The sequence below is a fragment of the Seriola lalandi genome, unplaced genomic scaffold (assembly GCF_002814215.2).
Source record: "Seriola lalandi dorsalis isolate HSWRI2012SDOR001 ecotype SW California unplaced genomic scaffold, Sedor1 jcf7180002054901, whole genome shotgun sequence".
Classification (NCBI taxonomy): domain Eukaryota; kingdom Metazoa; phylum Chordata; class Actinopteri; order Carangiformes; family Carangidae; genus Seriola; species Seriola lalandi.
The window spans coordinates 2,695,674-2,708,370 of NW_019525453.1; the positions used below are offsets into that span (position 1 = coordinate 2,695,674).

The 12,697-nt window shown below is 40.9% G+C and overlaps 2 protein-coding genes across 5 annotated transcripts in view; both read right to left on the reverse strand.

The window, feature by feature from the left end:
* Nucleotides 1-3,461, reverse strand: part of plcb4b (phospholipase C, beta 4b) — a 63,629-nt gene extending 60,168 nt beyond the window's left edge. For 2 of the 3 annotated variants that reach the window (XM_023430188.2, XM_023430187.2), the window contains exon 1: nt 1,511-1,845. The gene's annotated coding sequence lies outside the window, so the exon portion shown is untranslated. Of the gene's footprint in view, nt 1-1,510; nt 1,846-3,246 lie in introns of those variants that run through there. The other variant, XM_087169616.1, reaches the window with a different exon arrangement.
* A 1,385-nt stretch (nt 3,462-4,846) lies between these two features.
* Nucleotides 4,847-12,697, reverse strand: part of plcb1l (phospholipase C beta 1-like) — a 105,324-nt gene continuing 97,473 nt past the window's right edge. Inside the window, exon 33 of one of the 2 annotated variants that reach the window (XM_023430183.2) lies at nt 4,847-7,046. In XM_023430183.2, the coding sequence (XP_023285951.1) occupies nt 6,822-7,046 (225 nt within the window). In that variant the 3' untranslated portion in view covers nt 4,847-6,821. The remainder of the gene's footprint in view (nt 7,047-12,697) is intronic. The other variant, XM_023430184.2, reaches the window with a different exon arrangement.

A 12,697-nucleotide genomic window follows, 5' to 3' on the forward strand; every position in this document is an offset into this window, starting at 1 on the left:
CACACTCTGTGGTCCAAGTCCAAAAGCCGGTTGAGATAAGATACAGTGGCCAAACAACATTAACAATAGACTATAACACACCTGTGATGCATTTTACAAGAAGAAAGGGTTCCTCAGCAAATACAGCTCATGCCTCATGTATAAGTGGACAGAGCATGTCTGTGTGAACAGGTGGAATAGCTGATGCAACAAGTTTGTTGAGGCGCTACACTCATTCATCAATTAATTTGAGGCAGACAACCTAAGCCAAACCTTGAACAAAATAAAACATTATGGGCTATTTGAACCGCAAATAAGCCTACAGGTTTTTCCTGAACAAATAACACTCCCTGCCTCCTGGGTTTATGTGATAAAACAGGTTATGAAAATAGAAACCTGTTGTCTGAATGGATGTCAAACTAAGCAACACTGTCATTTTGCTCTAAAGCATCAGGAAGCCACTCTCATATATACACACATATATATATATATATATATATATATATATATATATATATCTTCCGCTCAATAAAAATAGATGACTGCAAACTGACATTGATTTAACCTACAATCAATGTCAAGGCATCAACACTGAAATCTAATATTCAACATCCATGTGGGGTGAATAAACTGAAAACAATTTTGACAGATAAATCAAAAATATTATGTTTATTTTGCCATCTTACTGACCATTGATATGACACTGAAGACACATGAAAACAGACTCAAACACACTTTCTGCGAGAGAAATTTCTGTGAATCAATGACACCTTGCTGTCTGGGGTGTATGCATGGGAGCTGCAGCTCCCAGACTCAGTGACCTGCCTATCCGACTAGCAGCAGCAGTCTTTGGATGCAATGTATTAAATTAACTAAAATTATCTGGCAGGTCAATTGGATGTAAATATTACTGAGAAGTGAATCATGTACACACATCTGTGCAGATATAAGACAAAAAAAGGCAGTCTATGTCGGTTTGTCCGTTGACTTTTATGTGCAGTGTGCAGTGTGCCTGTCATCGGCCGGCTGGCTTGTGCTCTGTCCCGCTACAGCTAGCTCCACTGGCTAGCCTCCCAGCCGTTGGAAACATCAATAACCCCTGCATTTCATCAAGTTTTCAAGCCGCAGCTGCTCTTACATGTATCGTATTTACCTGGAAGGCAAGCCACCGCGCCGAGCAAAGCGAGAGTAAATTTGCTTTCAAATGCTAAAGGTCCATTACAATGCGTCTGGTTAGCTAGCTAGCAAAGGCTACTGTCTCCAGCTGTGTGGATCTGTGTGTGTGTGTGACAGAGAGAGGATGTGTGATATCTGAATGATGCGAGCAGGATTTGGCGTGAGCCTCTGGAAGCTAGCGTGATGGAGTTTAAATGAAAGGTCCTGCTCCCACAGCATCCGTCTCACAGCTAAACACGTTACATTCAACACAGCCTGGTCTACGTTTAACGGAGCACTCAGCACAGTAACTCTGAATATTCCGCCGTTAGCAGTAATGAGAGATATTTCAAATAGCTTTATGTTTGTTTCTTACGTGATTTGGGTGTTGGAGACGGGGACGGGTTTAATCCGACGGCGGTAAGAAATGATGCTTTGCAGAGTCCGGGTCGGGATTTTCTCTATGTGTCTGTGTCTTCCAGCTGCTGCTGCTCTATCCCGTCTCCCTCCGACTGTCTGCTCTGTCTCCCTGCTGCCGGAGTGTCCCGGTGCTCTTGTACCACTCGCCCTCCAGTGGAGAATGAACGGCCCTGATGCGCTTTGATTAGGAACCCCTCTTTAACTCGGCGGCGCGCGCCCCCCTCCCCACCACCACCACCAATAAACGTGCCTGCGCGTGAATTTTCTGCGTGCGCGCGCGTTAGTGTGTGTGCGTGTGTGTATAAGAGTGTGTGCAAATGAGTGAATGAGAGTGCCTTGGGTTGACAGAGTGAGTCATCCAGCAGAACCAGATCCAGCTCCTCCCTGCTCTTCTAACAGCTGACTACTGTAGCCGCCATGCGTTGATAAAGACAAACACTGGCTCCCCTTTCTCCTTTTGTAAAGCCACAGTATTGCTGCACTGTTTTTCTTATAGACGATACCGTTTGTCTGACTGCAGAGCACAGCAGTGAGTTCATTGCACATTTATTTCTATCGATGGCATCACTTTGTATATTGCAGCTATGCTGTTCAGGATTTGTTTTGTGAAATAGAGTTTACCAATCTTTTTAGAATGACATGAATCTTTATGACACTCATTTCATAACCACAATCTGAATCAAATCATTTATATGAAGATAAAGTCCTTTCAAGGATTTTTCTCAATTTAGTTTCTCCATATAGATCACAGAAAACTAAATCATCCATTTTTTGTTGCTATATAACTTTTGATGTGATAGATGTTGGGGGTAAATCAGCAACAGGAGATGCACATTAAATATTGCTGCCAGTGTAAAATGACAGGACAAGGTCTTTGGGGAACTTGAATGAAATACACCATCATCTCTGGAAAATGTAAAAACGTTGTGATTTAAAAGGACTTTCCCGGGATACAGACTGGGGAACTGAGAGACAGATAAAAACAGGAAAGGTCAAAACAGATGCAGCAGAGATGAAGATATCCTGACTTTTAGTCAAGGTTAAGCTCCAAAAATATTTGATCCTACAGTTTCCATAATGCAACTCACACCCCACATTGCAAAGTGTGTGCCTGCAGTTTATAAGGTAACACTAATGACATCATCATCATCAGTATATTTTCTCCGAGAAAACTTGAGAAAACTCTTCAGCCACAGAGTTCAAGTAGTACCGCCCATGATGCTAACTAATTCACTAACACACTAAAATCAGTGGGGATCTTCTTTAAAAGTCATTCACAATTTCCAAACTGATGTGCCAGAGAATATATAAGCAGCAATAACTGCTGTAACATTAGCAGGGTTTCTGAGCTTTGAGGACTAAATGGTTTAAAAAAGATATGATGGAACAACTGGTGAGAAAAACCCTGCAAAGTAAGGGCACTGTGCCTTTCCACATCTATTTAAAGGGTACATTTTAGAATTGAGGACATGGTCTTAGGGATAATACTAGAATTACAATCAGAATGTGATCCAGGCTAGATGAGAGTTAGGTTTAGTGTTAAAATTACTTTAAGGTTTAGGATTATGATATTTGAGGGAAAGTGAATAGAGTTAGAATTTAATTTAGTCAGTGAAGATCTCTTCAGGTAGCGCTCTACATGTCTCTGTGTGTTTATGTGTCTATCTGTGTATGTGTGTCTGCGCAGTGTACCTTCTAAACAGCACCCTGTGGTCCTCTCCTCTTCTGCTGTCCTGGTGTGCCTCATTAAAGCCCAGTTACAGGACACCTCCTCCTCCTCATCCCCGCAGCAGATGGACAGACGCAGGGTGATAATATTCCTGGGAATTTGGAGGGGCGTCACTGTTTATATAACCCAGAGAATCTTATTAAAAAGCCGCTCTCCTTCCGTCCTGAACTCGGGGTTAATTAGCTCACTTCCTAGTTGCTGCTATGCATGGAGGCCTCTGAATGGTCACAGTGGTTGTTATGGGCAACCAGGCTTGTCTTATCTCCTGTTGCCTGTTGGGATTCTGCTGAGGAGCTGAGACTGAGAAGGACATAGTGTTTATGAAGTCTGATAAACACACACACACACACACACACACTCACAAGCACGCACATATGTAGCACATACAGCTGAAACTTCACACGCACATGGACACAAGCTCTGAGCACAGACATACACAGACACATAGCAAGCTCACACACAGAAAACTCCAGACACATGCTAACAACACTCACATAATGGGTTACAAGTTTTGAGAATGTGGTCAAGAGTAAAAAAAATGTTATCAGTGGTTATGCTCCAAGAGAAATAGTTAAATATTACTGTGGAAGAAAACACACTCAGTGCACACAGTAATATTCCCTTCCACAGTCTGATGCCAATCAATGTGAAATGCAACAGTAGCTGAAGTGGATTTTTCAGTACAGGAAAGTGGTCACAGGGTGCAGAATACAAACGTGCCCACGAGCATATACATGCGTGTGCACATACTATGTATTCTCCCTTGTTTAGTTATGACACAGCTGCATATTGACCAATAACAGCAGATTTGCATAGTTACTAACAATTCTGCTTGATTTCAGTGCCTCTCAGTCTTCGGGTGGCAGCCAGTTAGTCAATCATGGAAATGCTCGAATTCATGTTCCTCTCAGGGTTATTTCAAAGATATTGTTACCTAGGAGATGATAGGAAGTAGGTCATCAAGGATTTCTCCCCACTTCCCCCTGCCCCTGAGTGTGACATACATACACACCAACATGCACACGGTGCATACATTACATACATGCCCACTCCACCCACAGATGCTTCCAAACACACTCTCTATGGTTTGGATCATTGTTTCACACGTTGCCTGCTTTCTGCAGTTCTGTTATACACATTTCTCAGGCTTCTCTGCTGTACTCTCTCATTCTCTTTTTCCATCATTATTATCTAGTCTTTGTCTTGTTGCAAAGAATGTGGGTTAACAATGAAATCTCTATTTCAAGTAAAACAATAAGCCATGGCAAGACAATGACAAGTGACACATTTGAGGGCAAACAAAATGCAAACAACCCACAATTACAGACTGGATAAAAAATGATAAGATGATAGATCTACAAAGGAACTGTTTGATTACTGAATACAAGAGACTGATGGAAAAGCTCAGGAAATAAAAACCATAAAATGATGAATGAATAACAGCAAATTAAAAATATATCACATCCACAGTCATAAAAGTTTAGCTGTAACAACAAAAATTAAAACACAATATTGGGTTGCCAAATGACAAATTAAAAGTCACACAACTCCACTCCAACAAAGTACAATAATAGCCACATTACTTTAATTACAGGCAAATTCCCTTTACACTATATATTTTTTTTTAATCAACTTCATGTTTTATCCTTTATGTCATACATACATTTACATTTCCAGAGTGCATACAATTAATTTGATGAGAAGGAGGGGGGCTGTTAAATAAAGTGGTTCAAGACATAAAAGAAGGATGTCTCGCTTTTTTTATGAGACACATGTCAAATACTGCTCATCACAAGCATTACTCAGTAGTGGTACTGTACTAAAAAGTGCACACGGTCTATTCAATATCAGACAGCTTCATATAATATAATATAATGGCAATTTAAACAATAATGCATTTCACACATTCAACATCAAACAAGGCAAACCTATTCAAAGGCACAGGACTCTCACATCAATATCATCTTTTTAAAAAGTAGTTTGTACTTACATGTCAGGTAATCCTTCACTTTCAACATTTTTTTTAAAGGAAAATCAGCTGAAACATGATATGATATCAAATGACACACCCATGAGTTAAATGGCACAGGACAGTGTGGAAGTAAAAAAAAAAAAAACACTTCCTTATGGTAACTGAATGGGCACAGTTGTTAAAGAGGAATTAGCTCAGTTATTCATGAGATCAAGTTAACGCTGGTGTTCTGCAGATATAAAATGAGCGTTTGGGGTCTGCTTCCAAATAACTGAACTATTTCCCCACTTCAAACTACAGCTAATAATTGTGGGTGAATATTGAGAATAATGCCAGTGGGTGACATATTTCCTGTTGTCCCGTATATCTGCTCTGTGTACTGTGACACTGCACACACACATTCCCCTGTAGGTACACAGTGAACCAGTTAAGAGGAAGGCCACTTCTATAAAACTACAGCAGGATCCTCTTCCTCTGTTTGAATGCCCTGGTTTGACAGTTTAAGTTTAAGGGGACAAAGGTAAAGAATACAATGAGCCACTTGTTAACTGGAGCCAGCTAATGTTGGATCTAAGAGAAAGGTGTGTTGTTACTTATTTTAGTCCCGTTCAGCAAAAGTGACTTATCAAGCCACACTGGGTTGACTGTTTTGCGGGTTTAGTTTAAATGTTCCGAGAAAATAGATTTACATTTAATAAACATCTCTGCTACAGAGCTACTGTAACATTTACAGTTGTTCAAATACATGCAGATACTGTACAGCACAATTTCCCTTCACTTCCTCTCTGGGTCTCCGGGCAAAACTGCCCACAAACAATGCAAAAACTAGCTAACAAAAAAAGAATAACAGAGCACTGCATAATATTACCATGCCAAATATTATACAAACCAAATAATGGTTAAAAAATTATGGTTTTAAAACAAAATAGCAGCAACACATAGGCTTAGTTCTGTGAGAACAAAATCGAGAACCAGCAAGCCACCAGTGCCTCTGGGTTAAAGTATAAGAGTTACAGTTACGTAGTGAGCTTTCAGTGCAAATATGGAAGGGTGAATCTAAATCTTATAAAGATGGAAGATTTAAAGGCTGAATATGCAGTGGTTTCTTTACAGTACAAGTTGACTCCATTTAAAAGACAATGTCCACTGTAAGTGAATTCAAAACCTTGGCACCACACACCTCACTGACCACTACTACTGTCACTATCATGATAATAAAAAATAATAAAAAGAAACTACTCTCTCTGTGCAATAGTTCAAGTAAATTATTTCCTGCAAATAGTTAGTGCTTTGTAACACATCCTGTGGCCGTACCGAAAGAGACGACAACATACAGGTAACATACAAATACACAAAAAGTACTATTTACATGAAATGGTTTTCTGGACAAGACTGCACTCTACGTAGAGAGGACCTCTACTCACCAATTCAGGCTCAGATTTGATTAAATCCTCCCATTGGTTAAAATTAGGACCAAAGTTGGGGCAGTCTCATCATAGATCTGTGGTCACAAACACATCCACCAATCAGTGTCCCAGTGTGAAGCAAAGCGGCGAGGGCAAATCTTTAAAGGAGTGTGTCGTACACTCGTTCCGACGAGCCCTCTTCCATGTCGTCCTCTGACTGCGACGCTTTGTGGTTGAGCTTCTCTGTTGTTGAGGAAGCAACAAGGTTTCCATGGACACCGTCGTCGCTAGGCTTGGCCTTGCTGCTGTCCTGGACAAATTCTTGGATCTCCACGGGTAGCCGGCGAAATTTGTCCTGGTACTCCTGGTCCAGATCGCTCTGTAGCTGCAGGGGACAAACATACACAACATATTAGCTAAGAATTACTACATGAGGGGAATATAACACAAGATTAAAGATTAAACCTCTGATGTGGACTCTATATGTTTGATGACGTTTACAAAGAGTCTTGCAGAGTTTGTCGGGACAGAAAAGAGCTAAGTAAGTCAAGAGTAAGTCAAGTAGTCACACTAGCTTGTAACCAAAAGATCAAGTCCCTGTGGAAGATGGGTACATTAAATTAGTAATTCTTTCCCTCTTTCATGAGCTACTGTCTGTGTTCCCTTGAAGCAAGAGACTTGACCACCTACTCCTTAAGTTGGGCAACCAACAGATGATCATGATTATACAGAGAAGTACCCAGGGTCTGAAAGTGTAGCACTGTATATGAAGCACGATCACTTGACTTTCCCTGTGCACAGCGCATGAAGGTTATAAAAGTGGCCAATAGGTTTGAAAGTTTAACAACTAATTTTACTTATTTGCATTACAGCCACAGGCAAAGCAGAAGAGAAGAGAATAAAGTGAACGATCATAAGCTTCATTGACAAGGTGTCTGACAGAACAGCCAGCCGTGGAAAATATTCAATAACAACGACGTGTCATGGAACTGTTGAGTCCAGGAACATCAGCAAAATTCAAGCTTTTCTTATTATTATTACATTATCCTTTAACGTACAATGCCCCTTTTTCTAACTGAAATATCTGGCTCTTAAGCAGCTAAACGCTCCACTATGTTCACTCTGTCTCTTGTCGAAACTGGGCGAGCAAGTACAGTGCGAACCACAGGCGAGTGTTGCAGGTTAACCAAAACAGTTAAGTTTTGTAAGAACAAAGAAAAACACACATGAGCTGAAGGGAACTGCTCACTTGTCATAGTAATTCTCTATGTGTTTGTCACAATGAGTAACAACTTTCACAATAAACACCTCACCCTAGAAATACTGAGATTTCAACCTTTACAGCATCATTAACAATCACTGCACACACTCTACTTGATGTGAAAGAGTTTTTCCCATGACTGTTATCTAAATATTATTCTCAGGCTTATTCCATAACATACAATAGAGACTGAAAATAGATTGGAGACGATAGATAGGAGATGGCCTTGAACCCTGACATTCAGCACTGAATAGATACCTTGGTCAGCTGAGGCAGACCATGATCCCCTTTGCAACCATGTAATACACCCTCCCTCCCCTCACTGAGAAAAAGAAAGGAGAAGCTGTTTTCTCCCAGGCATAGACGCCCCCAATGATTACAGATGACAAGATTGTATTCATTTCATTGTGAGCCAATAATTGCTGTAATGCTGATTTCTCTGTTTAACTACCCGGCTGGCTCCCACGGGAGAGCAGTAATTAAAAGAAAAGCCGCTAAGATGAATGGTGTCAGAGTCTCACAGCTCAATACAGTCACGTCAGCATTAGGAGAGATCGAAAATACCTGTGAGTTCAGAGAGGATTTATCTGGGATCTATAGTTTGTCCGCGAAGCCTCTGTTAATCGAACAAGGGGCCCACTTCAAACTCACATTTAACTTCTGACTCAAAAGTGAACACAAACAATCTTAATAGAAAATGCATGATGGACTGACTTAGAGCAGAAACCAGGTTTGGCAATATTGATGCTATAAATCAAAAAAGTTTGAGACTCGATACGTGCTCTAGCAGAGAGTTCAGACAGAAAAAGCTTCTAAATACAAAATGGAATTCTCCTAGATGATTTCACCTAAACCAAGCCACTGGTCAATACAGCAGGCATGAAGTTCATGAAGCGCTGAACTGTTCGAGAAGTGGTCACAAGAATATTCAAGAATGAGAGAGGAGAAGACGAGAGGAGAGGAGAAACAAGTAGAGGGAATGAAGGTCAAGGACTGCCATGCCGCTCTCTTGACTTTCCAATTTTCTGCCCTCTCCACTTTAGTTTATGAGATGGCACATCAATTTCATTTGAGAGTACTGCATAGCAAGTGAGAAAACTTGTTACTTTATCTTGATAGCACTTGAATGCGTTGCTATATTGCAAATTAGGTTGATATTAGGTTATGTAGATTAGGATTATATATCTAAGTATGAGTATGGTCTGGGTGTCCTCAATAACGTCAATAACTTTTGAGTACCAACCGAAATGCCTCCATAGTATTAATTACTGAAACTTGTATCCAGTATCAACTGATGTTTGGTCATATTCTTAGATTTGTTTACTTATTATTTGATCAGATATTTCCTAATCTAAATCAGGAAACCTTTCTCATATTAAAGGTAAAACATGTTCATAATACCGAAAGCAAAAGTAGATCTCCCCTCATTATAACAGATTTCTCTTTTGGTTTTTTGGGTTTTTTTTTGTGAGACTATGGCTCAAATGTCAAAGCCTGTGGAAATTATGCAGAAAAATAAGTGTCTGGTATTCCGTAGTTTAATACCTCAGTGTCGCAGTCTGTTGACAAGATGTTTTGAGTTGTTTACAATGAAAATTCAATATAATCTATCCTCAGAAATCCACAGGTTACTTTTCCATTTTGTCAGATGTATTGCCAACTGTTAGGTCGTGTCTGTTTATTATATTTTCAGGATAAAGCTTTCACTAGATTCTCGAAAATGAAAATGAAAAATTGAAAAATGAAAGTGAAAAGTGACACATTCAGTTAGTACATCTGAAAGTATGCACAGTAAAATATGAAAATGCAAAACATGAGTGAAGTGCAGCCTTGATCAGCCAGACAACAGTAATAGCTTCTGTACTTGATGCCTTTCTGTCTTGTGAAATGAAGGAGCTCTTGACTTGTGTCTTTCTGATGTTTTGAGTGGTACAGTCAAGCCTGCAAAAGCCCCGACCACGCACACGACATCTCAAGGTCACCTTCTCCGAAACATGCTTCCCTTCTTCTCCCTCCCTCCATCCATCTTTCTCTCTTTATCGCTCTCTCTTTTTCCTCTTTTCTTTCTTTCTCACTCTCTCTGTGGGTCTCACAGAGCGGACATGCAGCACATCATAACCAGATGGCTAAAGATGCACCACAGCTCCCCTCTCTCTCTCTCTCTCTCTCTCCCCACTCTGCACTGCGCATGACCTACTTAGGGGTGGGACAGTCTGCAGTGTGCGTGTGTGTGTGTGCATGTGTGTGTGTGTGTGTGTGTGTGTGTGTGTGTGTGTGTGTGCCGCCTGCCTTTACCCTGCCTGCTGAGGCACAAACACCCTCTGATTAAAGCTGTCATCTTTCTCCCATCTGATGACACCCTGGCGCATGTGAAGTAGGTGGGAGTGGGGGGCAGAAGAGTCTGAGGGGCACCAGGCACTTCTCAAAAAGACATGTGCATGTGTCTAATGTGTCTATCTGTGGGCATCTATGTGTGTGTGTCCTGTGAATGTAATCAACGGCTCAAGAAGCGGAAATACGGCACTTTGCTTTCATCTAGGGATAGCCTGAGTTATAAAAAATCCCAAGGAATGATAGAAAGATGGACGGATTAGAGAACAGACAACTCGAGCTGCAATCTTTTGGGAGTTTTCCCGATCTATGGCTTCATGATCATCACCCTCCATCTGAAATCTTATCAGTTTGGCAGTGAAGAAATCTCCTCACAGGAGTACAGGACATAGAGTAAGCGCTTCCTGCAGCTGGTGGAGCTAAATTTTGGTTCATTTTTGTCATGCTAAACTAGACTGAACTAAATTCTGAATTGAGACATCAAAAGCATCACATTTTTGAACTGTAATGAGGCCAACTGTGATGCTTTAAAATGATAAGCTCTGGGTTTGGTTGAAAGACAAGAGTCCTTTTTTTAATTGAATGACACCCGTGCCAAAAGCAAGGTCAGAATAGGGTGCATTTGCCTGTTTATTCTGTGTGTGCATGTGTGGTTGTGCTTTGCATATACAATATATATATATATATATAGTGTGTGTGTGGTTTTGTGTGTGTGTGTGTGTGTGTGTGTGGTCCAGTTTTTGTTTGGACACCAACCAGCAGCAGTAGTTATCCAGCCGACTTTAAATCTGCCTCTCATCTCTGAAGACCTGTCATCCTGTCATCTGTCAACAAACCACACACACACACACATACACACACACACACACACACACACACACACACACACACACACACACACACAAAAATTTCTGCCTTTCTTAAAATACAGCAGTCAGTGACCTTCTTCACCAGCTGTCCTCGTTCTGAGAAGCTATCGAGGGAAGCGGAGAAGGCCTCCAAAGAGCCAAATTAATTCTTTGCTTTGAGCTGTGACATAACGCCTGCTGCAGCACCACCAAAAAAGCCTTCAACTGGCATCACACTGCACCGCATCGAAAGTATGCAGCTATGCTAACTCTAGCCCGTCTTACAGCCACAATAACATGGTCTAAGGGAAAAAAATGTGCTTTTCTGTCTTACCAGTTGTTGCTCCTTTTCAAACCATTTCAGTGAAGCTGTGACATGGATCAAACCCACCAAAGCAGAGCCATTAGGAATGTGTGATGTGTAAAGGTATGTGTGTTCTGACCTTGAGATATACTGCATATCAAACACAGCCCAATTAGGCTAAATCCAAGAACCCGTGTCCAAGAGATGAGACGGGGTCATCACCTGTCAGCATTACAGGCTCTCTGAAGGAAAAGGTAGTTTGCTGTGCGATGTATAGAGTTGTGTGTGTGTGTGTGTGTGTGTGTGTGTGTGTGTGTGTGTGTGAAAAGTGAGAGAGGCAAGAACAGGGAACGTCATTCCTTCATTTATATTCTTTCAACTGTATTGCGCATAGCTATGAAAATTACTGATTCAAGAGAAGGAACAACACAGATAATGAAAGAGAGACAGAAGCAGCTGCTACTCAGAATGGGCTGCATGCTCCTTTTCTGTATCTGTGTGTGTGTGTGTGTGTGTGTGTGTACGTGTGTGTGTGTGTGTGTGTGTACGTGTGTGTGTGTGTACGCGCGCGCGCGCGCGTGTGTGTGTACGTGTGCGCGTGTGTGTGTGTGTGTGTGTCAGTGCCCTTTCCTGACTCCTCTCAGATAATTCATCTGCTGCCTTGCTGGAGTTTTTCTTAGATTATTCTCTTCAGGTTCAGGAATTTAAAGAAACACTCCTGCATACCTCCACCATGCATGTACACTAATGAGTGTTTCCCCTAAAAGGATTGGTTCAAATGGAAGCTTAGCTGTGAAACATGCTTGACGTTTTTAAGTCAGATGTGGATGCTACCTAGGAAATACTTCATGAAGTATTTTTTTTAACATTAATATATGATTGTGAGATGAAATTTGACAACTTTGTATAATTGTTGTGAACAAACAAGTGATGGGTTATTATGTGTTAAAATTTGAGGCAACTTGAAGTCAACGCAGCTACTGTAGCTGTACAAACAACACTGACATTTTATCACCTTATCAAGTTGTTATGGTAGATGTGTTAGCAAACAGCTTATTTACATACACAGCAAATACTGAGCAACATTAGCATTCATCTGGAGATGTGTTTCTGGCAATCTCATAAATGTAAGTTTAGTTTGTTTGGTGCTGGTCAGGTAGTGCACAGTGGGTTTTTATCTAAACGCAGGTGTTTGCTGTTGGAAACAAGGTTGATGATAGTGAACCAAAAGAAGTAAAGGTCTGGGTCACAAAAACAAAGCATGATGAAAGATGCTCTGTAGAGCTGAGGAA